The sequence below is a fragment of the Puma concolor genome, chromosome D1 (genome assembly GCF_028749965.1).
Source record: "Puma concolor isolate L17-30 chromosome D1, mPumCon1.1.hap2, whole genome shotgun sequence".
NCBI classification, from domain to species: domain Eukaryota; kingdom Metazoa; phylum Chordata; class Mammalia; order Carnivora; family Felidae; genus Puma; species Puma concolor.
In genome coordinates, this window is record NC_141676.1 from 53,467,535 (window position 1) to 53,490,900 (window position 23,366).

Here is a 23,366-nt window from a genome sequence, read left to right on the forward strand (position 1 = left end):
TAAGCCTAGAATTTTGAAATGAGAGACAAGTTGGTCCTTTTCAATTGGCTTGAAGCATGCTAATGCTTCACGGACAATGATCTCAGCTATTATGACCAATATCCAGTGCTCAACACAGCATTGGGCACAGAATGGCAGAACTACTCCTTCTAAGCTTTGCAGTGTTGATGACTTTGTACAAATTAAGTTCATAAAAAGTTCTAAAGATTGAATAAATACCTAACCAATTTTGCCTTTTTGGGAAGGCTGTCAGTACACCCTGCTGTTTCTAAGCATGCCCCTCATGTTATAGCTTTGGACCATGCACTTGGTGATGAATGGAGTTTTTGCATGCATTTTCTTGTAAGCTACATAGAAATTAGTCTTACTGATGTCACTCTGTCACTCATTTCTATTTGGATTACTCACTTTCTACCTAAGTGACGTTTAGCAAAGCCTCAGAAATGAAAATCTACAGTGCAGCAGGAAAGCTTTTAAATAGTAGCAATTGTTAATGAATGATACCAAAATTGAGTGGTTAGGGGTGGTGGGGAATAAACATGTTTGGAAAGTGTAGAGTGAATAAAATTGAAAATATTGTTTTGGGTGTACCTGGGTGGCTCAGTTGGTTGAGCATCTGACTTCTGCTCAGGTCATGATCTCATGTCTAATGGGTTTGAGCCCCACGTTGTGCTGTGCTGACAGCTTGGAACCTGGACCCTGGAGCCTGCCTCAAATTCTTTGCCTCCCTCTCTCTTTGCCCCTCCCCCACTTGCACTATGTCTCCCTCTCTCTGTCTCCAAAATAAATAAACATTGAAAACATTTTTTTCAAACATCAAATAAGCAATTAAATTATAATTCAATATTAAAATAATTTAAAAGAATTTACTGCATATCCTTAAGTTGTGATGATAAGAAGTCCATGAAATTAGGCAGCTAAAATTTTAATTCTTAGCAGAACACGAAGTTATTATAATAGAAAGACTGGATGCCTCGGGTACTCTACGTGCTTTTGAGACATAAATGTTTCAAGTATTTATTTACTTAATACTTATTTACTTTGTAGCTGTTATTAGAGGTAGGAATAGCTATGGTATATGCTGATGATAAAGAAACAGTTCTATTTTTGTAATGCTTATATTCTAAGTTAGCAAGGAAAACAATAAGCATGTAAAATAATTAAATGACTCTAGATAATAATAATTATGGAAATAAAATTAAGTAGAATTAAAAATCAACAATAAGAATAGAAACACATCAATTTAAAAAGGAAAAAAAACCTAATAGGGAAAACGTTTAATATAAGACAACAAATGTTCAATAGCAAATAAAACATCATTAGTTACCAGGGAAATGAAAATTAATATCCAAAGTGATTCCATTTGACACTCCTGGAATGGCTAAAGTAAAAACGATTCACATTATCTTTGGTTGAAGAGGATGTGAAATAACAGAAACTCTCATTCATTGCTAATAAGTATGTGAAATGTACAACGACTTTAGAAAACACTTGGCCTGTTTCTTATGAAGTTAAAAGTACATTTTCACTATTATTCAGCACCTTAATTCTTAGATATTTACCAAAGGAAATAAATATCCAGTAGACTTGTCAAAAAGACAATTAGATATATATGCCTGAAGCTCAGAAAAAGGACATAGCTGATTATATACATTTGGGAGTAATTAGTGTGTTTGATACATGTCGTCTGCATTGTATATATGGATGGAAGAATGAAGAGGAAAAACTATAAAAACAAGAATTAGCAATAGATATCCTAATTTATTGTTTTTCTGGAGGTGGTGTACCAATATTTTATGGTTCACCAAGTGATGATGAAAAACATAGGATTATGGTTGGCAATTCCACTCTGGAGTGTGTGTGGGAGGGACGGTGGGGTGAGAATAAAGAAAATAAGAGTTACATTATCCTTAGTCGTTGGGTGTAAAACAGATGGACACATCCTAGGTTTTCATAACAGTTGGGATGCTCTATGCCATTCTCTCCTATTTTATTTTTTTAAATTTTTTAATGTTTATTTATTTTTGAGAGACAGAGACATGGCACGAGTGGGGGAAGGGCAGAGAGAGAGGGAGACACAGAATCTGAAGCAGGCTCCGGGCTCTGGGCTCTGAGCTGTCAGCACAGAGCCTGACATGGCACCCAAACTCAGAGCTGTGAGATCATGATCTGAGCCAAAGTCAGATGCTCAGCCGACTGAGCCACCCAGGCGCCCCTCTCTCCTATTTTAAACATCCATTGAGAATAATTTCCTTTATCCCTTTTCCTTCTTTCAAGGACTTTGTAATAAATGCTTCTAAGTCATCTTACTCTTTCCACGATCTCTTCTTCTGCCCTTTATTTCTCTGCTCTTAGTTTCTACCATTATAGAAACTCCATTATACCATGGGGAGACAACTCACCAGTTTTAGTAGCTCTGCCATCTCCAAAATGGTCACTGCTTGGATGCTACAACCTCTAGGGTTTGTGGAGTAATATTTATAGTGAGTAAGAATTTTAGTGATACTTTTATACTTCCCAGTTGCATTTGTTCCCTGGGGCTCCCAAGAGCTTGGAGGATGAGAAAAAGGAGTCCCTGCATTGCCAAGCTAAAGCTGACTCTTTCCTTGGGGTTAGTTTGGTTCAGTAGTCCAGTCATGGTTTCGCATTGTTTGTGGGCTTTATACTGCCCAAGATGACACTGGGTGAGGTCACTTCATGAGAGCAACACATAGTGGTCAAAATGCAATAAGGAGTTCTGACTTATTTTATAAATCATTTCATCATTTTTACAAGTCTCTGCAGTAGACTCTGGGATATCAGAAATAGAAGCCATTTACCATTTAACAGGAAATAAAATTCAGAAAAATCAAGAGACAGAATTAGGTCATAGCAATCAGTGCCAGAAAAGAAACTAAAGTCAAAGACTACTGAATTCCTCACCCAGCACTCTTTCTAATGAATACTTCAGAGTATTCCCCTTTATTCACAGGTTATTTGTGCAGATTTGATCTCCGCATTTGTGCCACAAACTATGATAATAACAATGAGGCAGAGGTTGCTAGTTAGGCAGTTTACTATCATGTGATGTCTTAAATATCTATGATGAGTTCTAGCCCAATGATCATATTAATAGTATGCAGAAGGCCAGTGGTAAATTTCAGGTCCAACTCTAAAGCCAGAGAATCAAAACCTCTGATGGTATAAGTCCCAGTCTAAGAGTAGGAGAAGACTGATGTCCAGCTCAGGCAGACAGGCAGGGAGGGGGAGGGAGGGAGGGAGAGAGAGAGAGAGGTCTCCCTTTACCTTTTTGTTCTATTCAAGTTCTCAATGGATTGAATGAGGTCCACCCACATTGGGGAAAACAATCAGCTTTACTCAATCTTCTAAATCAAATTCTAACTGCTTTCATTTAATTTTAATGTTTATCTATTTATTTATTTTGAAAGAGCCAGAGCCAGAGACAGAGAGATGCAGGAGAGGGGCAGATAGAGAGAGGAAGAGAGAATTCCACAGAGGCTCTAGATCCCACAAACTGTGAGACCATGACCCAAGCTAAAATTAAGAGTAGGACACTCAATCAACTGAGTCACCCAGGCACCCCAAATGCTAACATCTTTAAGAAACACACTCAGATACACAAAGAAATAATGTTTAACCAAACACCTGATAGCCCAATCAAATTGACATATAAAATTAACCATCACCCTGGGTGGAATGCAAAAACTAGGGAAATGGCCTTCAGAATCAAAATCAGTAGCATCCAGATATCTATTGCTCCAACACCATATATTGAAAAGGAAATTCCTTGCAATATCATATTTGTCATAAATCAGATCACAGTATAATCATGTGTTTTTTCTTGTACTACCCATTCTGATCAATTGGTTTATTTACAAATATCACACTATCTTAATTAGGCAGTTTCATAAAAATTCTTGAAGTGTGTAGTCATATAAGTCTTATTTGTGAGATTCTTTGTGTTACCTTGTGCATTTGAAAATCAGCTTGCCAGTTTATGCAAAAATATCTGTTGAAATTTTTATTGGAATTTCATTAAATCTATATATCAATTTGGAGAAATTAACACCATTGCATCACTGAAACTTCTAATCCACATACATAATATATCTCGATTTATTTAAGTTTTCTTTATTTTTTCTCACCAACGTATTCTAGTTTCAATGCAAACAACTTGGGACATCTTTATTCCTAGGTATTTGATTTTTTGATGCAATTGTAAGTGGTATTGACTTATGAATTTCATTTTCCATTTTTTTCTAGAGTTTGGAAATGCAATTGATTTTTGTGTATTGAAGGTCTATGCAGCGATCTTACTAAATTTACTTATAAATTCAAATATTCTATTTATTGATACTTGTCAATTTTTCTATCCACAGAATGAAAGTTGTTTGCAAATAATGACTTATTTACTTCTTTACAATCTTTATACATTTTTTCCAAGCATTTACTAATTCACCACTGCATATGATTGATATTCACTGTAGATTTGAGGAAGATAACCTATAACAGATAAAGCAATTCCCTTATATTCTTACATTTATGAGATTATTTTTACTACCAGCTCATGGTGAATTTTTTTGCATAATTTTCCTAGATCTGTTGAGAAATTTTTATTTTCCCTCCATTATTAAGGTTAATGAGGTGAATTAGATATAGATCAATTTTCAATGTTTAAAGCAACTTCTGATTCCCATAATAGACCTCACTTATTCATAATATATTTTTGGTTTTCTTGGGCTCAATTTCAAATATTTTGTTTAGAATTTGTATATCTAAGTTAATGAGGGATGTTGGCTTGTAATTTTCTTGTATGTAATTCCTGTCAGTGTTTATGCCAGGTTTATGATAACTTCAAAAAAATATACTGGAAAGTGTTCCCTCTTTTTCTGTTTTCTGAAAGCATTTGTTATTTCTTCTTTCACTCTTTAGAAGACTTTACCACGAAGGTAACTAGGCCCAGGCTTTTCTCTTTTAATTATGATTTCATCATCTTTAACAGATATAGAATAATGCAGATTTTGGGGGGAAAGTTGTATTTATCAAGGAATTTTTATACTGTGTCATTGTCAAATTAATTATCATAGTGGTTCATAGTGTAGTCTTATTATATTTTAAAATATCTGTAACTTTCAATGTTGTTTTTAAATACTAGATAATTTAAATTTGTGTTTTTTATTTTTCTAAAAGTTTATCTCATCATTTTTCTAGATATAACTTCAGCCTTGTTTATATTTTCTATTATATATATTCTTTGTTTTATCGTTTTTTGCTTATATTTGTACTATTTCTTGTCTTTTATCTTTTTAGGGCTTAATTTTTCTGATTTGCTGTTTTTTTAGTTTTTTTAATTGTAAGCTTAGCTCTATAGGTCAGAACTTGAGGCATGGCTTAGTTTGGTTTTCTGCTTCAGAAGTCTCCACAGAAGGCAATCAATTGTTGGCCAGGGCTCCAGTCTCATCTGAGGCTGTATCTATCCCTCTACATATCTATATCAGAGAAAGACAAATACTGTATGATCTCACTTATTTGTGGAATAGAAAAAAACCACAACAACTCATAGATAAAGAAAACAGATTGGTTGTTGCCAGAGGTGGAGGGTGGAGTGCTCGTGGAAATGGGTAAAGGTGGTCAAATTTTAAGTTAAAAATTTTTAAATAAAACAAATATATAAAATTAGTAAAATGATTTTTAAATGTGGTAATACACTAAATAAGGACACATCTCAACAGCTATACTGATGCTTCTTTATAAATGTATGATCATTCTATGACTCAAATGTATTATAGATTGCTTTCTATCTGCCATAAAATGCTGGGCATCAAATTAATATTTACAATATGCCTACTAAGTGTCAGATACCAAGCTTGGACTGGGGATATGAGAAAATTGGGATGTAACTCAGGAGTTTTATGTAACTCACTAGGTTATGCTATTACACAGCCAAAGTTGGGATCAGTAGTGTGGAAAGAGGTCAGGTTTCAGGAACCCAAGTGCCATAGATTTATCTTGGCTCAATTGCTGTAATCTTGGGAATCATTTGACTCTGTGAGCTTTAGTTTCTTCATCTAGGGCCAACAGGAAAACTCCTCAGGGCAAATGTATAGGTAAAATAAGAATGTATATAAAGTGTCTGGCACATTAGGTAGACACATGGGAATGAAAGATTGGAAAGTATGAAAGCAAAAGACACAGAGCTCAGCTAACTCAATATCTTGATATTTTGATGAGACCATGTTATGAAATGTGATATAATAGACCCCAAAGAAGGCTCTTTCAAAACCCAACACTTCAAAAGTGCATGCAGAAATGTACCTCCCAAATATAGACAAGAACCAGATGTCTAGTGCCGCACCTCCCCAAAAAAAGACATCCTAAAAAAAAAAGGTTCTTGTCACAAGAGTTGTAACTATCTGAGTTGATGGATATAAACTAAACATATTGTGGTAATCAGTTTGCAATACATCTATATAAAATCATCATGATGTATACCTTAAACTAATACAATGTTATATGTCAATTATATCTCAACAAAACTGGAAAAATAAAAGACAAAATTATACATAAAGAAAATACTGTAGAAATATTAGATTTCAATATAAATTATTCACCAAAGATACATTTCAACACAAAAGATAGTAGGATAGTCCAATTGAGAATGTTATTCAAATGATGTTTGGAAAAATTATGGAATTCAAAGTCTCAAAAGAGAAGTCTCAGGTTGCTACTATAAAATATTCCTTGGAAACATTGGACTAATGCATGACATCATTAAAGAGGGGATCCCAAAATAGTTCAATGCACTTATCTGTGAAAGTCAAACCCTAAGGCTTCTATGCCTAGAAAACTGTTGACAGTTATGCCAGCCACAGCTCAGAATAGAGGCCTAATAGGCAGAACAGAGTTGGGAAGGGATTGTGCCAGAAATGTGATGGAAATTTCTAGGTTCCTTATAGGAGGTATATGGGATAATGTGAGGATTACAGTGTCATGAAGATGAAGATAATGAAGAAAAGAACACATAACACTTCAAACAGTACAACTCCTCCCCCTCCACTGCAAAAGCCAAAAAATTCTCGATCTCCATCGTAAGCAAAGAAACAAACAAACAAAAAACTTAAAAAAGAATCTTAGTAGGAAAGAAGGAAAGAAGGAAGAGAAAGAAAGAAAAGAAAGAAAGAGAGAGAGCGAGAGAGAGAATGAAAAAGGAAAGCCACCCAGAGAGGCTGCACAGATGGGAAATCTTAACAGGTTCTGGGAGGATCTGAGAAGCCAGAAGATGGCATATCTTCCATAGGTGCCAAATAATAGTGTCAAGAATGTCCAGAGTAATGGGGTGCCTGGGTGGTTCAGTCGGTTGAGTGTCCAACTTCGGCTCAGGTCACGATCTCACGGTTTGTGAGTTTGAGCCCTGCATCAGGCTCTGTGATGACAGCTCAGAGCCTGGAGCCTGTTTCGGATTCTGTGTCTCCCTCTTTCTCTGCCCCTTCCCCGCTTGTGCTCTGTCTCTCTCTGCCTCTCAAAAATAAAATAAATGTAAACAAACAAACACCTTTTTAAAAAAGAATGTCCAGAGTAAAGCTTTCAACCTCAAGAGCCAAAGTTCTGAGTTAACATGTACTTCCACCCAATCAACCCCCACAACACAAAAGCCATGTCTGAAACAGAAGGCAGGAGAGGCATCTAGGGGATATGCAGATCTCTTTAAGTATAAAGTTTGTTTCTTTAATTGCCAAACACTCCCACTGTAATCCAGTTCCACTTGGCTAAGGCTTGGCAAGACTCTCAGATAAGGAGTAGTCAGGGAAAATTCCCAAGTTACCACAGAATCCAGGCAAGGAAGACTTCCTTTGAAGCAACAGGTAAAAGGATTCACAGAAGAAAGTTTTCATTGCTGTCTGATATACCAAGAAAAAAGAGAATCAGAACTCATTCCAGGATTGAAAAATGAAATTTCCCTTCCAACATGAAAATAATTGCTGACTTTTATTAGCAATTCCAAAGGTGGATCTGATCCTTTTTACCTCTTACAACCTCCTCAGTAACTTCTGGATTCCCTGCTTGATCTCTTTGGTCCTCACACCATAAACAATGGGGTTCAGAGCTGGGGGGATGAGGTGGTGCAGGATGTTGAGCAGGATGGGGACATCTGGGGGAATTCTCTTCCTGGCCAGGTTAGTGATGACCAGAACCAGCAGGACGGTGCTGAAGAAGAGGATGAGGATGAAGTGGGAACCGCACGTGCTCAGGGCCTTGGCCGCAGCACCCTCAGCCTTGATCCTTAGCACAGCTTTCAGGATGAAGGAGTAGGAGAGAACAATAAGGATGAGGTCAGAGCCCAGGAGGGTCCAGCCTGCCACAAACTGGTAGAGCCGGTTGAAAGTGATATCATCACAGGAGAGTTTGGACACAGACAGGTTAGTGCAGATGCAGTTCTTGATGGTGTTCTCTGCACAGTATGTGAGTCGAGAAGACAGGACAGGAACAGGAAGAGAAAAGAGGCCATTCCGGGCCACAACAAATATGGTAGCTCTAACCACAAAATGGTCCGTGATTATGGATGGATATCGCAGTGGGTGGCAAATGGCCACATAGCGGTCATAGGCCATGACCATGAATGTACAAGACTCCATGGTCAAGAAACTGTTCATGATGAACATCTGGAGGAAGCAGGCAGAGAAGCTGATGGACCTGAGGTCAAACCAGAAGATGGCCAGGACCTTGGGGATGACAGTCAGGCAGAGCACGATGTCCAGCAGGGAGAGGAGGCTGAGCAGGTAGTACATGGGCTCGTGCAGAGAGGCCTCCAGCTGGATGGTGAGCAGGAGGGTGGCGTTGGCCCCCATGGCCAGGAGGAAAAGGAGGCTGAGGGGCAGAGACAACCAATGCTGCCAACTCTGGTAGTTAGGGAAGCAGATGAGGAGGAATTCGGAGACTGGAGCAGTGGAGTAGTTGCTGGGTGAGGCCATGTAAAGTGTCCTGATCACTCTGGAAATCCAGAGTTCCTAAAAATGTAGGACAAAATATATTAACAAAAATTATGTGTTCTAGATGTTGTAAAACTGAGGTTTCCATTGGGACACTTAACCTGTCTCAATGAACTTTTCAAATCATCATCATCATCATCATCATCAATCATTGCTGACATTTAACTGAACACTTGCTATGTGCCAACTCAAAGCCGAATGCTTTATAATTATTATCTTATTTCATCCTTTACAAAAAATCTTGAGAGTAATTAATACTGTTATCTTAATTTCACAGATAATGAAACGATACAGGCAAAGAGGAGCAGAGTGGTTTAAGCAAAACTGGCAAATAGTTTAAGTGCTGAGATCAGGACGGTGACAAGAGTCTGATTGGAGTTTCTGCTTCCAGCCTCCACACATTATGTAGCTTCAACAAGCACAATTAACTAAGTCCTACCTTCCCTCAGAGTTTACAAGGAATAACTATATTTCACTGACTATGTGGAGGTCCTAGAGAAGCCTCTATAGACATGGACAGGGCTTGTCAGGGTTCCTTACTTTTATTCAGGAAATAATTGAATTAGAGGTAAAACATTTTTGACTGCACCCAACAGCAATAATTTCTTACTGCCCCAAAGGAGATTTTATTCTAAGGCATAGTATATATCACTGTCTCACTGGATTATTTGCTATTGTTTGTCTTTGGAAGTTTCGATGTTTTCTTTGGTTTGGATCCTTTAGTTGAGACTGCATTTTATGTTCTGGTGACAGAGACAGTCAGTAATTAGGGGTACACCAGGAGGATATAAAAATTGTAAGTTCTGGGTTAAATAGGTGATGGAGATTAAAGAGTGTACGTGTGGTGATGAGCACCAGGTGATGTATGAAATTATTGAATCACCATATTGTACATCTGAAACTAATATAACACTATATGTTAAGTGTATTGGAACGTAAACAAAAAGTTTAAAAAATTATAAGTGCTATGACAGTTTTTTAAAGAAAAGAGAAAACAAGTCTTTGAAGGAGTCCAAGAGGAACACATTTTGAAACTTAGAAGGTAGGAGAAGTATCTTGTTAGCCTGGGCAGGTAGTTGAGAGAGGCCTGGAGACTGCAGCAACATCCAGAGTTTGGGACTAAGAGTAGCTGCCATTTTATGCCTGGAACATTGAATAGTGTGGTGTTATTTTCAGCTCACTCATGTGGGTTCCTTGACTTGCACTATTCTAGGAGGACTCTGGGATCCCTCGATATATAGTCAGGCTATAAACTAACCTGTCAAAGGAATTCTATCCAAAGGTGAGATACTCTAATCATGGGGCCTTGACTGATGCACTGTTAACTCTTTTCCCACTCTGAGAGAGTCCAGGTTTGGAGGATTCACTCTGACAAAGACTAGGCCAAGAGCATCATGGATCATTTTGGAGGCCACTTTCTGCTCTATTCTTTGAGTCAATAGCGTCCTCTGAGTTGTCCTGTGTTGCTGAAATTGCACTAACCACCTACCTGCTCCTTGGATAGTGATCTTTCCTTTATACAAAGAGCCATTCCTTGTTTCAGGATGGACAAGAAACAATGGATTGGACAAACATTTCGAAATCAGAATCAGTAAGAATTACATGTAGGGGATGAGTAAAGAAAGACATTAGAGTATTCATTATTCAAAAATTGCCCAAATGTGTACTTACTGATCACTATTGGGCAAGGTGATATGTAACAAACTGAAGAAAGATGAATGAAACAAGGTCTTGAATCTTGAGTCACAATGACTTTATGTTTTTGAACTTGAGTGACAGAAAAAATAAAATCTTTATTGCAAAATTAGAAAAGGGAATGGGAAAAAAAGGATAGAGTTTTCAGAATAAGAATATGAATTTATATTTGAATTGTTATGCAGGAGATATTTGCAAAATATACAGGTAGAGTTTTTAAGCTATCATTGAAAATACAATATTCCTGGAATTCAGTAGGAAATTCAAGTATGGAAATGAAGATGTATTTGCATTAAAGAGGTATTAGCATATAAAATAATTAAAGAAAACCTAATAATGACTTAAAATCTAAAACTTAGACTGATAAGAATTTTCAAGTAGATTTTGTAGATTTAGGAGAAAATGGAAATATTTGATAGAGTAAGTTTCTAGAGAGAATGGGGGGAGTTAATTCAATAGTATAAACAAGGATTTTTATTTTAGCTTCTTCCACTCCTCTATTCACAGAAGAAAATGTCTATACTGGAAAATAAAAAGGATAAGTATTATCCACATGGCAAAACTGTAGGCCTTGGGCTGCCTAGTTGGCTCAGTCAGTGACTTTGGCTCAGGTCATGATCTCACAGCTTGTGAGTTTGAGCCCTGCAAAGGGTTCTGTGCTGATAGCTCAGAGCCTGGTGCTTGCTTCAGATTCTGTGTCTCCCTCTCTCTTTGCCCTGTCCCCACTCTCTCTCTCTCTCTTTTAAAAATTAATAAACATTGAAAAAATTAAAAAAAAATCTGTATGCCTTGGGTTAAGTAGTTTGGTAATGAAACAAAGCAGAAGAAAAAAAAATGATGTTGGATCTCTTACAGAATACTCAAAACAAAACAAAAAAACAGTCATACCCATCATTGTTTTCTAATTACAGGGTGAGAGAAAGTATCCTGTTGCCTAGAGGAGAAATGCTTTTCCCACTAAAGTAGGAGGAAATTATCTGTGTTCATGGATACTTTTGGAGGTCAGTGGAAAGTTCTTTTTGTTCTGTTTTGTACAAAATGGTGTTACTTTCCAGGTATCCTAGTCTTTCTTTAGAAAGCCAAACATTTTCTTCACTTGCTTTGTGTCTTAACAGGCATCATCAGTCTTGCTATTAAAAATATGGCAGCCAATATTCTTGGGTTGGCATCGTGAAAATGAGTTCTTTCTGTTCCCTTTTAACAATGGCCCCAAATGAACAACATATATTGTACATACATATGTAAATACATAATATGTAATATGCACATTATAAGTAAAATGCAATATACATGCATACAATACATATAATAATATATTTTTTGTAAACACAGAGTACAACTAATGGTTGCTGCATGGGGAAAAGGGTGGGAAATGGGCAAAAATGGGTGAAAGGGAGTGGGAGATAACAGGCTTCCAGTGATATGGTAACTATACTTGTAGTAAGTACTGCATAATTTTAAATTTGTGAAATCACTATGTTGTACACTTAAAGTTAATGTAACATTCTATGTCAACTATACTCAAATAAAAAATTAATTTTAAAAAAAAGATGCTAATGAGACCATAACTGTCATGTAAAAGACATCTTTGAGAAACAGAGCTACGTGTCTTAGGAAAAGTATTCAAAATAGTTGAAGTTCACCAAAGGTAGAAAATAGAAGCTAGCCAATAAGTCAGTTTTAGGCATATAAACCTATGTAGGAATTTTTTACATGGTAAGCAGAATTATCTGTGATTCCTTGTGGCTCAGATCCAATTATCCTAGCATGTGGAATTTATGTTCTGTAAACTCATCTGCTTGATTCTTGTTGTTTGTTGTTGTTGTTTGTTGTTTTTGTTGGCAACTGTCTTTTTTCCCTCACTACTAAACAAAGAGCTAAGTGGCCAAGTACTAAGAAAGGTGACAGTAAGGGCTGTCATAGCCAAACAAGCAGAAAAGAGTTGGGGAGTCACGGCAGGATGAGAGAGGGAGCTCAGGAAGCAAATAATTAGTATAGTTGGGATTACTGATCCTGCTTACCTATCCCATTTCTATGAGAGTGAAGTATCTTCTCTATTGCTAGAGAAGATAATGAAGGTATTGATTTGATTTAAGGACTTTCACTTTGAATATCCCAGATTTTCCAAATACAGATTATTCTCTCTCTCTCTCTCTCTCTCTCTCTCTCTCACACACACACACACACACACACACACACACACACACACACACACACATGCACGCACGCATGTATGCATGCACACACACACCTTTCTACCCGTTGTAGATCTGCAAGACGAATCAAGGATTCAGGAGTTCTAACTGGGGTGGGGTTAGCTCTTTCATATACTTACATATGTAATCAGGAAGATGACCTTCATTATGAATTAGAGAAATAATAAGAAAGAAAACATACCCACTTTTTTGGAAGGACTTCTGGTTTCCAATAACCTCAAGTTCTGGATCCTCAGTGACTTGATCTATTTAATAAGCAAGAAATCAGTCAGTGCTTTGTCGGTACCTGATTATAATGTTAGGCATACAAATGTACCACATAGATTAAGCAATACAGGTATTTTCTGAGAGCTTAAGTAATAGAGGAAAATTGACTTAAGAGCACTTATAAAACAGTATAGTTGTGGCTCTAATAAAGTTGATCTGGGGTGCCTGGGTGGCTCAGTTGGTTGAGTGTCCAACTCTTGGTTTTGGCTCAGGTCATGATCTTGTGGTTTGTCAGTTCAAGCCCCATATTAGGCTCCGTGCTGACAGTGCAGAGGCTGCTTGGGATTCTCTCCATCTCTCTCTGTCCCTCCCCTGCTTGTGCTCTTTTTTGCTCTCTCTCTCTCTAAACAAATAAGTAAACTTTTTTAAAAAGTTGATCGTACAAACAGTGGGAAGAGAAGAATGAAGCAATGTGATATGGTTGAAAAGCTGGCCTCTGACAAGTGAATTCTAAGTCTGGCTCTTATGCTCATTGTATGAGCTATTTAAACTCTATGATACATACATTCCTCATTTATGAAATGGATAAATTATATTTAACTTCAGGTGTTGTGGAGAGAAAAAGGGGCTATGATCTCCTGAAGTCCTGTTAGGCCCAGAGACACAAGGAGTTGAGAGCATCAGAGAAGGATACAAAAATGAGGCAAATCCACCTGGGGGAGAAGAAGGACTCTCTGTGTAGGGAATGGTAAGAGAAGAAACATCAATGTGGATGATCAGTATGATTGGTGGTGAGGTGCTAGGGGGTGATAGATCCTAAGTTCTTTGGGGGAAGCAAGCAGGAGAGCAGAGGGTCAGGAGACATGGTTAAGGTGTGCAGGGGCAGCCCTGTGAGGTCCACCTGAGGGCAGGCATTATCACATACACTGTAAGGAAGCACAGAGAACTTGAAACAGGGAAGTGATGTGCTGTAGATGGGACACAGGGAATCACACAGCAGGGAGGGAGGCTTTCAGAGAGTCCTGAACAGTACAAAGGAAAAGTGATGAAGATCTAAATGCAGTCCATGTAGGTGGAGAAGAAGGATGTATTCGAGGTGTGGGGAGAACTACAGGATTTAGTGAAAGAAAGGATGAGCAGGCAGAGAGACTGGAGTCCAGAATGTTGCCAAGCACCTTTTAGTGATACAGGGAAAAATGTCCTTTTCAGACCTCCTATAACACTGGTATTTTCTCCCAGGTAGCAATATACTTTTGGCTCTGTTTTAGTAAATTCCATAAGAGCTGGGACCATTTTTCCTCTCTTTCTGTATTCTCCTCAGTGAAACTGAGGCCTCCTAATGTGAGCAATGAGGACTTGTTGGGCATCTGGGACATTGTTCTGATATGCAGTACCCAGTTCCAGTACTGGTAGACTGACATTTACAAAGGGGTGATCCTTGTGCTAAGTGCTATTGACCAAACATGGTCTGTGATGATGATATACTGACAGTCTGTAAAGGTCAGACAAGTCTTGAATAAACAAAATTACAAGAGAAGACTCAAGCCAAGACTGGAAAACGGAGTGACCACCTTGACTCATAGATGAATTTAGACGAGGACAGAAAGGAAGATTCTCACCCAGCCAGGCACAGGGCCTTGGTCACCCAGCCATGGTATGGGAGGGGGCCTTGGAGTCTATGGAAGTTTGCAAACCCTTATGGACACAAAATGACTCAGCCTCATCCCTGAATGAAATAACAGCATGAGGTCAGTCCCTGCCACTCAGCCTTACACCAGATCTAAGCATCTTAGCAGGGTCAGCATGTACACCAGACCCTATTGAAAGAGTTCCTTTTCCTTTATGTACTAGGTTCCTGGATTTCTCTCTCCTCTCATGATCTCTTTCCTCACAGTTTTCCTGCTTGGTCCAGTTTGAGACTCACCAGTTTCAGAAAGCTGCACTGCTGCTGTTTCTGTCTGCCAGAGAAAGCACTAAACTGACCCCTCCATGAGTTCTGGAGGCTGGTTTTATGAACTCTGGCTCCACTGTGCCCCCTCTCTTTCCATTGCTCACCAGAGTTGGTGCTCTTGTTAAACACTTGGGCCCTCAGGCCCTATGGTCTATTTCCCAAGAGAATGTATTGTAAAAGGCTTAATTCAGCATTTTCAATAAAGTAAGGGCAGGGGGCTCTTGGGGAGTCTAAATAAAGAAGCTCTGGGAAAAGAAGGGTAAGGAAACCGCACGATGAGAATCTTCTTAGGGAAAATTTATACGGATGCACCTGAGGGGAAGAAGTGAGTAAACTCTCCTCAGCCCTATAACTCCATGGAGGAGGTGACAGAGGAACATCCCCAGAAATCAAGGGAGCATGGGCCTCAGAGGAGCATGGACCTTGGGCAACTAGGGGCCAAGGAGCACTTTCCCTGTGAGCCCCTCTCCTGCAGTGGGAGCACCAGTGGTCTTGACACAAGCACATCCCTGGGAGGGGTCCTGTTTACACACATGTGGTCTCATGGCCAAGATTTTACCTTCATGGCTGTGCTTGGTTTAAACTCTGTCGCATAAGTATGGTTGCAGAAAGTTCAACTGTTAACAGTCTTCACCTGCCACAGGGCAACACTTGGCATTGCTTCCTTGGGGAACAAGTAGAACTTCCACCATTGAAGCCACCACTTTGCATTGATGCACAGTAAGACTTAGAAAATAGCCTTTCCTGTGGACCTTCCCAGATATGTCTTAGGATAGGGACTTTCCAGCTAAATGTAGGATCTTTGGGGTTTGGGGCACAGGAATCTTGGAAAGAGGAGAGCAAGTGGAGTCTGGTTCTAGGTCTCACACTTCTTACCCACAACTGCTGAAGAAGACATCAGGGCAGGAATGTACCTGGAAAATAATCTTGTTCCCTACATGCACTAACTACTCTCCTTATCCCACCTCTGCCTTGCTACCTAGCAGGTCTAGGTAAAGCACTAAAGAGCTTTTCAGCATAAAATAGGGTTGATAGACACACCAAATGAAGAAAATTAGTTCATGAGTGAATTATTGTTCCATGAAAGAATGTTGCTAAAGCATGCAGTTTCCTCTAAGCAAAATATCCTTGTTCTCAAGAATTTCTTATAAATGATTAATCTCTTTTCACTGTCAGGTCATAATGATGCTGGGAAGAGATAATTGGAAGCTTAAGTTTGAACTCTTGTTCTACGACAGCCTGATCGCTTCTTCCTGTATAGTTTTCATAAGTCCACAATTTTCTCATTTGTAATATGGGGATAATAAACTTTCTGACAGAGGGTTTTGCAAGGATAAAATTACTTTTACTTTTTCATTGAAAAAACATTTTGACCCTACTTTGTAGAAAACACCACATATTCAAAATACATAATCAAAGAATGGTTACTGCCACCATAGACAGGGAGACTCAAACTTTACATAAAGTTACACCAAGAATAACACTAGTAATAGTAATAAATATCCAGAGCTCAAAATGTGTCACATATTCTGATTATCTGACATTTCCTTCAACTCTTATAATACCCTAATGATGCCTAATTATTATAGGCAACAATCATAGTTGACAATTCCTGATTTAAAAAAATTACACATTATGCGTTGAAATGTGTCCACAAAGATATGTTGAAGTTCTAACTCCCCTTTCATGTACCTGTGAATGTGACCTTATTTAGAAATATGGTGTTTGCAGATATAATTAAGAGTTACCAGGGGCACCTGGGTGGCTCAGTCAGTTGAGCGTCCGACTTTGGCTCAGGTCATGATCTCGTGGTCTGTGAGTTTGAGCCCCACATTGGGCTCCATGCTGACAGCTCAGAGCCTGGAGCCTGCTTCGGATTCTGTGTCTCCCTCTCTCTCTGCCCCTCCCCAGTTCGTGCTCTGTCTCTCTCTCTTTCAAAAATAAATAAAAATTTAAAAAAGTTAAAAAAAAAGTTACCAGTTAACAAAAACAGATAAACTTCATTTCAACCACACCTTGAGAGTGTATCCCAAGGTTTCACTTCAAAATGTGTGTATGGCAGTGAAGGGAACTATCAATAAAACTAAAAAGCAGCCTATGGAATGGGAGAAAAATATTTGCAAATGGCATATCTGATAAAGTGTTAGTATCCAAAATCTATAAAGAACTTATCAAACTCAACACCTAAGAATCAAATAATCCAATTAGGAAATGGGCAGAAGACATGAATAGACATTTTTCCATAAAAGATATCCAGACGGCTAACAGGTACATGAAAAGATGCTCAACATCACTCATCAGCAGGGAAATACAAATCAAACCCACAATGAGATGCCATCTCACACCTGTCAGAATGTCTAATATTAACAACACAAGAAACAACAGATGTTGGTGAGGATGCAGAGAAAGGGGAACCCTCTGGCACTGCTGGTAGGAATGCAAACTGATGCAGCCACTCTGGAAAACAGTATGGAGGTTCCTCAAAAAGTGAAATGTAAGACTATCTTATAATCCAGCAATTATACTATTAGGTATTTACCCAAAGGATACAAAAATACTGATTTGAAGGGACACATACACCCCAATGTTTGTAGCAGTATTATCAACATAGCAAAATTCTGACGAGAGCCCAAAGGTCCATAGATGAAGAATGGATAAAGAAGAGGATATATATGTATATATAATGGAATATTACTCAGCCATCAAAAAGAATGAAATCCTGTCATTTGCAATGATGTGGGTGGAACCAGAATGTAGTGTGCTATGTGAAATGTCATTCAGAGACTGACAAATACCATGTGATTTTACTCATATGTGGAATTTAAGAAACAAAATAAATGAACACAAGGGAAGAAAAAAAGAGAGGGAAGGAAGCAAGCCATAAGAGACTTTTAACCATAGAGAACAAACTGAAGGTTGATGGAATAAGGTAGGTGGAAGAATGGGCTAAATGGGGGGTGGGTATAGAGGAGGGCCCTTCTTGTGAGCGCTGGGTATTATGGGTAAATGATGAATCACTATATTCTACTCCTGAAACCAAACAAAAACAAAAAGAAAACAAAACATTAGAAATGATTAGAAAAAATAAAATGTGTCTATGGGAGGAAGATTATCAGAGTTTATTTTCTGTTAGCCTCAGGCTTTAATTTTTATCTCCTCATGCCAGGAAAGTGCCAAACTTTGGTTTGTGCTCTATTTTATACTGATTTTTTTTTTCAGGATAGGCAAAGTCCTCAGAGCAGAAGTAGCTTTAAATCCTGGATTTATCTCTCAGTTTTTACCTTCTCTTAGATTTTGACTTTTCCTCTTTAACTACTTAGTGTTTCTAATATATATATATATTTACATATATATTTTTATTAGTGATGATTTAGCTTGGTAAAATTTGAATATTAACAAGTATTTTTTACATATATTAATGGAACAATATATATTATATTTGTTATATATAACGTGGATGTTAAATATAAGTGTGTGTATATATATATATATTTCCACAACTTTCTGATATCTATTGTTGTTGAGAAATAACTATGATTCTTTTTGTCTTTGAGGTTTCAGAGTGTTAGCAATTATGTATAGATTTTTTTTTGAAAAGTTATTCTGTTTATGATTAATTAAACTTTTTGAATCTGAAGATAATTCAGACATGATCCCTTTGAACATTCCCTCCCCTCCCTCATTTTCTATATTTCTTATGCAAATCCAGTTTGGTGTCTATTTGGCCTTCTTATTCAATTGCCTGTATTTTTTCACCTCTATTTCACATTCTATTCTCTTTCAAATTGCACTGCTTTCAGATTAAGCTTTGCAACTTCAACTTCATTTTACCAGTTTTTAACTCAGCTGTGTCAATCTTGTGTAATCTTTCTTTCTTTTCTTTCTTTCTTCTTTCTTTCTTTCTTTCTTTCTTTCTTTCTTTCTTTCTCTCTTTTTATTTTTTAAATATAATTTATTGTCATATTGGCTAACATACAGTGTGTACAGTGTGCTCTGGGTTTTGTGGGTAGATTCCCATGGTTCATTGCTAACATACAACACCCAGTGCTCAGTGTTATCTTTTTTTTCCTTTTTTCTTTTTTTAAATTTTTTGTTTGTGTTTATTTATTTTTGAGAGAGAGAGAGAGAGCATGAACAGGGGAGGAGCAGAGAAAAAGGGAGACACAGAATCTCAAGCAGGCTCCAGGCTCTGAGCTGTCAGCACAGAGCCCGATGTAGGGGTCGAACCCATGAACCAAGAGATCATGACCTGAGCCGAAGTCGGAAGTTCAACCGACTGAGCCAGCCAGGTGCCCCCCCTTTTTTCTTTTTTTAAACCACTCACTATACTTTTAAAATTTTCCATAAGGTATAGTTTTTTTTTTATTCAAATATAGCTGGTTTTCTGATAGGTTAATTTTCTTTTTTCATGTTTTTAACTCCATTTTTTATTTCTTTAACCATTTTAAACATAGCCATTGCAATTTATATCTGAAAATCCCATTTTCTTTTATCTAATTCTGGTGATTCTTGCTCATGTTTTGTCATTTTGGATTGTGAGCTCATGATCAATGAAGCTATTTTTATGGGATTACTTAAGAGTATCCTAACAATATGTTAATTTCTCTACTTGTGATTCCCCTTGGCACATATTGTAAATTCTAAATCAAACCTATGTGAGGGAAACTTGTTTTATTCTCCCTAAAGCCTAGTTCAAGAGAAAGTGTGTGTGTGTTTCTTGTCTGCTCCTTCACTAAAGTTATAGCCCCTCAAGATCCCTCGTACTCTGGGGACCTGTATGTCTCAATTCTGTTCATACCCTTATGAATATCCAAATTTTGTGTTCTTTATCTGTATGATCATTTAAAATTCGAACCCCTTTGTTGTAAAAACTGATAAATGTTCCCATGACAGCCATAGATTCAAATGTACTGAGCAGTCTTTTTACATCTCCCATTGCTTTTTGTCCACTTGAAAATTTCTTTACTTTCTTTTAAACATATGCATTTGAGAGAAGGTTCATTATATTTTACTATGTTATTTAGCAACATGAGGATTTTCTAGGCTACATGGTCTGCCATGAAATGGAAGTCAGAAATGTTCTTTATAGGGAGAACACGACTCACTTACGCATGTTGTGTATGGAGTAAACCCTCGTGTGGAACATGAGAAAATTTCATAAATAACAAGTGTTTACACTCTATACGCTTGTTAGTTCTGTTTATGTAATTATCTTCTCTCCTTCTGGATCTGGCTGGACAGGTAATTAAACTAATTACTTGTACTTTATCTACCTGTGTTGAAAACATATAGTGAGATTATCCACAGCAACCACTGATCCTGAATTATGTTATACTGGTGACCCACTTTGGAGGAACAGATTATGAAAAGACAGGTAAAAGCCCTGGTGTCACAGTCTAGAGCAGAATAATTTACCTGAGTTTCTTGTAAAAAGAATAGAAGAAAGGAGAGAATAAAGGAGGACATAGATAGGACAGAGAAAAAAGAACAAAGATATTGAGTGACTATAATGTTTTTATGTATATAATTGAGTAAGAACTCACTGTGAAATAATTGTCTTATCTTTGTGGAGAATGAAATGGAAAATTATACACCCAGTGCAAACAGCTAGCACTAGTCTAGCCAGGACACTAAACCTGACTTTCACATTTGAACTCTAGGATGCTGTATGCTAAAAGTGAGTGTCAGAAGTTTTTTTTGTTTTTTTTTTTCATGAGCATTTAGGGATATGGATCATTTCCTCACTCTCTGGGGACCAGGGACCAGGAAGAATGAGGCACGGTGGTCATTACAACATGGAGCAAAAGGAAAGTGAAGGTGATGATACTAACTAAGGCAGTATATGCTCCACAACAGGGAAAAAAAACATACAGAGAAGTGTAATCTTACAGTCTCAGAAATATGTTCTAGCTGATAGTAGTTGGCAGGGTAAACATAGTGTACAGACTTCCTCAGACTCCTCCAAAGGCAGCAGCATACTCTGGAAGTTAAGGAGACTGCTCTCATGCAGCTCTGTGGAAGCACAGCACATGGACCCATAAACAGACTTCTTTGGCTCCATCTACAGACAAATCAATATTTACTTTTTTCAGGAGAAAGCATAGGTCTAAGGAAACTCACAGCCTTTTTTTCAAACAGGACACAGTTCTCAATTCTATTATAAACATACAAGTAAATGCAATAAATTCAGTGACTTAATGGAGGAAATACACCAAGGTCTGCCCTTTCCTGGAATATTAACTCATCAAGCCGCTTCCCCCTGTGTCCTAACAGCAATCTCTCTTAATAGACCACAAGAACTCTGCATAAACTTAAGGACTGAGAAGAAAATGTACTGCTCATTTGAATCCCATGTCAGGCCCCTGATATTACCCTAAGAAATCTCAAGGAGGTTCCAGGAATATGTTTGGACAGTCCTGGACTAGGAACCAGGTCTGGGTTCAAATTTCTGCACCTGTCCAACTGAGCTTCTAGTCCTGAGGTGCAGCGTATCAACGTCCCTCTCTTCATTCTGACCACTGATATGGGAGTGACTGGAAAAAATGGAAGGGGCCTGAAAGGTCCCTTTGCTTCTCTCTTATGAATCTAAAAGAAAACCTGATGATCCACTTAATGAGGCTTCTGGAGGAGGCAAACAAACAGCAGACCAGGCTCTAGGGCTGACAGTGTCTCAGAGAGACCAGGAGAACCACAAAATCTCTGGAGGTCTCCTACCACTTCTCACCCTTCCCACTGCACAGCTTGGAGTTTAGCTGACAATCAATGTGTATAAATGACAGAGACAAGGCTAAGTTTACCAAACAAAGTTCTTTCTCCTTCTAGACACACAAATAAACTTACATTTTCCAGGACCCCCCTTTAGTTAGATGGGGCTGTAAGACTGAATCTGGCTAAGGAGGTGGCATGCACCTCTTCCAGGTACAACCTTTATAGCCTCCTTGATGTCTCCTATACTCTTTCCCCCCGACCTCTGGCCAGTTTCACTTAATCCACTGAAGACATGAAGCCCTAGAAATGATAAAGGAAACTAGGTCCCTGAAAGACAGCATGGAGGAGAGCTTCCGCTTCCATGTGCATTAGGTGGATGTCATAAAAAAATAATAAAAGAAAGAAAGAAAGAAAGAAAGAAAGAAAGAAAGAAAGAAAGAAAGTTGTGTTTAACCACTGACATCAGAATTGTTTGTTTCAACAGCCAACAAGCTATTCTGATAATGCTGCAGACACTGAGAAAATTGACAGACAATGCTAGAAAGATCACACAATTAGGAAAGCTGACATGTGTGCTAAATAGTAAGTCTTAGGGAAATGGTAGGTACAATTGAAAATAATTGTGTGTGTTTACAATTGTTTCCATTGACAAGTTATTATGATAAGCAAATGAACTTAGTAGAAAGTTGGCTGGTCTTCAAGCAGAAATTAATGATAATAGAGAAAGCCCACAAATATAGAGTCTTGAAGAATTATCCTTGGGAGAGCACAGGTTAAGAGAAAGTTTTAAATTGTCTTTGAAAAATGAGGATTTATAGAAACCAGCCTTGAGAACAGATTATGTGTGTAGCTGGTGGTTATTGCCAAAGACACCTGATCTTGGCTTTTAAAGAAAGTTTTTGATCAAGAATTAAAACAATTATTGATCTTAATATTTTATGAGCTGGAAACAGGCTCCAAATGTAGTAACACAAAAGAAGTCACGTGTTCCAATGCCTGCATGACAGCATGACATAATGCCATGAAGGGCAATGAAGAAGACACAGCCCTCCAGAGGCAGAACAAGGGGTCATAGAAACAATGGCAAGTTCATTTCAGAGAACATAACCAGTGTCTAGTCAGAGTACTTCCACCACTTCAGTGGATAAAAATGTTACAGTGCCTGCCCCCAGTGTATTCCAGCATTACTGTGGACAAGCTCCTGCTAAATGAATCCCATACCTCACTTCCAAATGGGAATCTTAATGACTGGTACCAGTGTCTGCTCCACCATTACATATGTGGTGTGAGGAGGGAAATGACGAGTCCACAAGGAATCACATCAGGACCTGATGCAGAAGGCACTCATTGATGGAGACCTTGACTTTGGGCTGCATACAGTGACTGCAGGAGATCTTGGATGGTCTTCCTTGAGGGTAAGTATATTTTACATTCAAGAGTCTCTTTTGTATCATTTCTCTCAAGAAATGAATATTCAGTGACCCAGCCTTGTCTGTAGGCAGCTGGATGTATGTGAGGAATGTGGCCAATGGGATGATAGAAAAAATGATGTAAATCTTTCCCAGAATGAACCCCTAAAACCTCTTACAAGATCCTGAACAT

The 23,366-nt window shown here is 38.0% G+C and overlaps 2 protein-coding genes across 3 annotated transcripts in view; one reads left to right on the forward strand and one right to left on the reverse strand.

Annotated features, from left to right (window-relative positions):
• LOC147576692 (olfactory receptor 52L1) overlaps positions 1 to 23,366 on the forward strand; it is a 455,531-nt gene that overhangs the window by 358,754 nt on the left and 73,411 nt on the right. Inside the window, exons 3-4 of one of the 2 annotated variants that reach the window (XR_015241051.1) lie at positions 11,594 to 11,683; positions 16,233 to 16,983. The gene's annotated coding sequence lies outside the window, so the exon portion shown is untranslated. Of the gene's footprint in view, positions 1 to 11,593; positions 11,684 to 16,232; positions 16,984 to 23,366 lie in introns of those variants that run through there. The other variant, XR_015241052.1, reaches the window with a different exon arrangement.
• Positions 8,028 to 8,984, reverse strand: LOC112865197 (olfactory receptor 56A4). The gene has a single exon (XM_025928235.2). It carries the CDS (start codon positions 8,967 to 8,969, stop codon positions 8,028 to 8,030), a length of 942 nt encoding a protein of 313 aa, XP_025784020.1. The 5' UTR covers positions 8,970 to 8,984.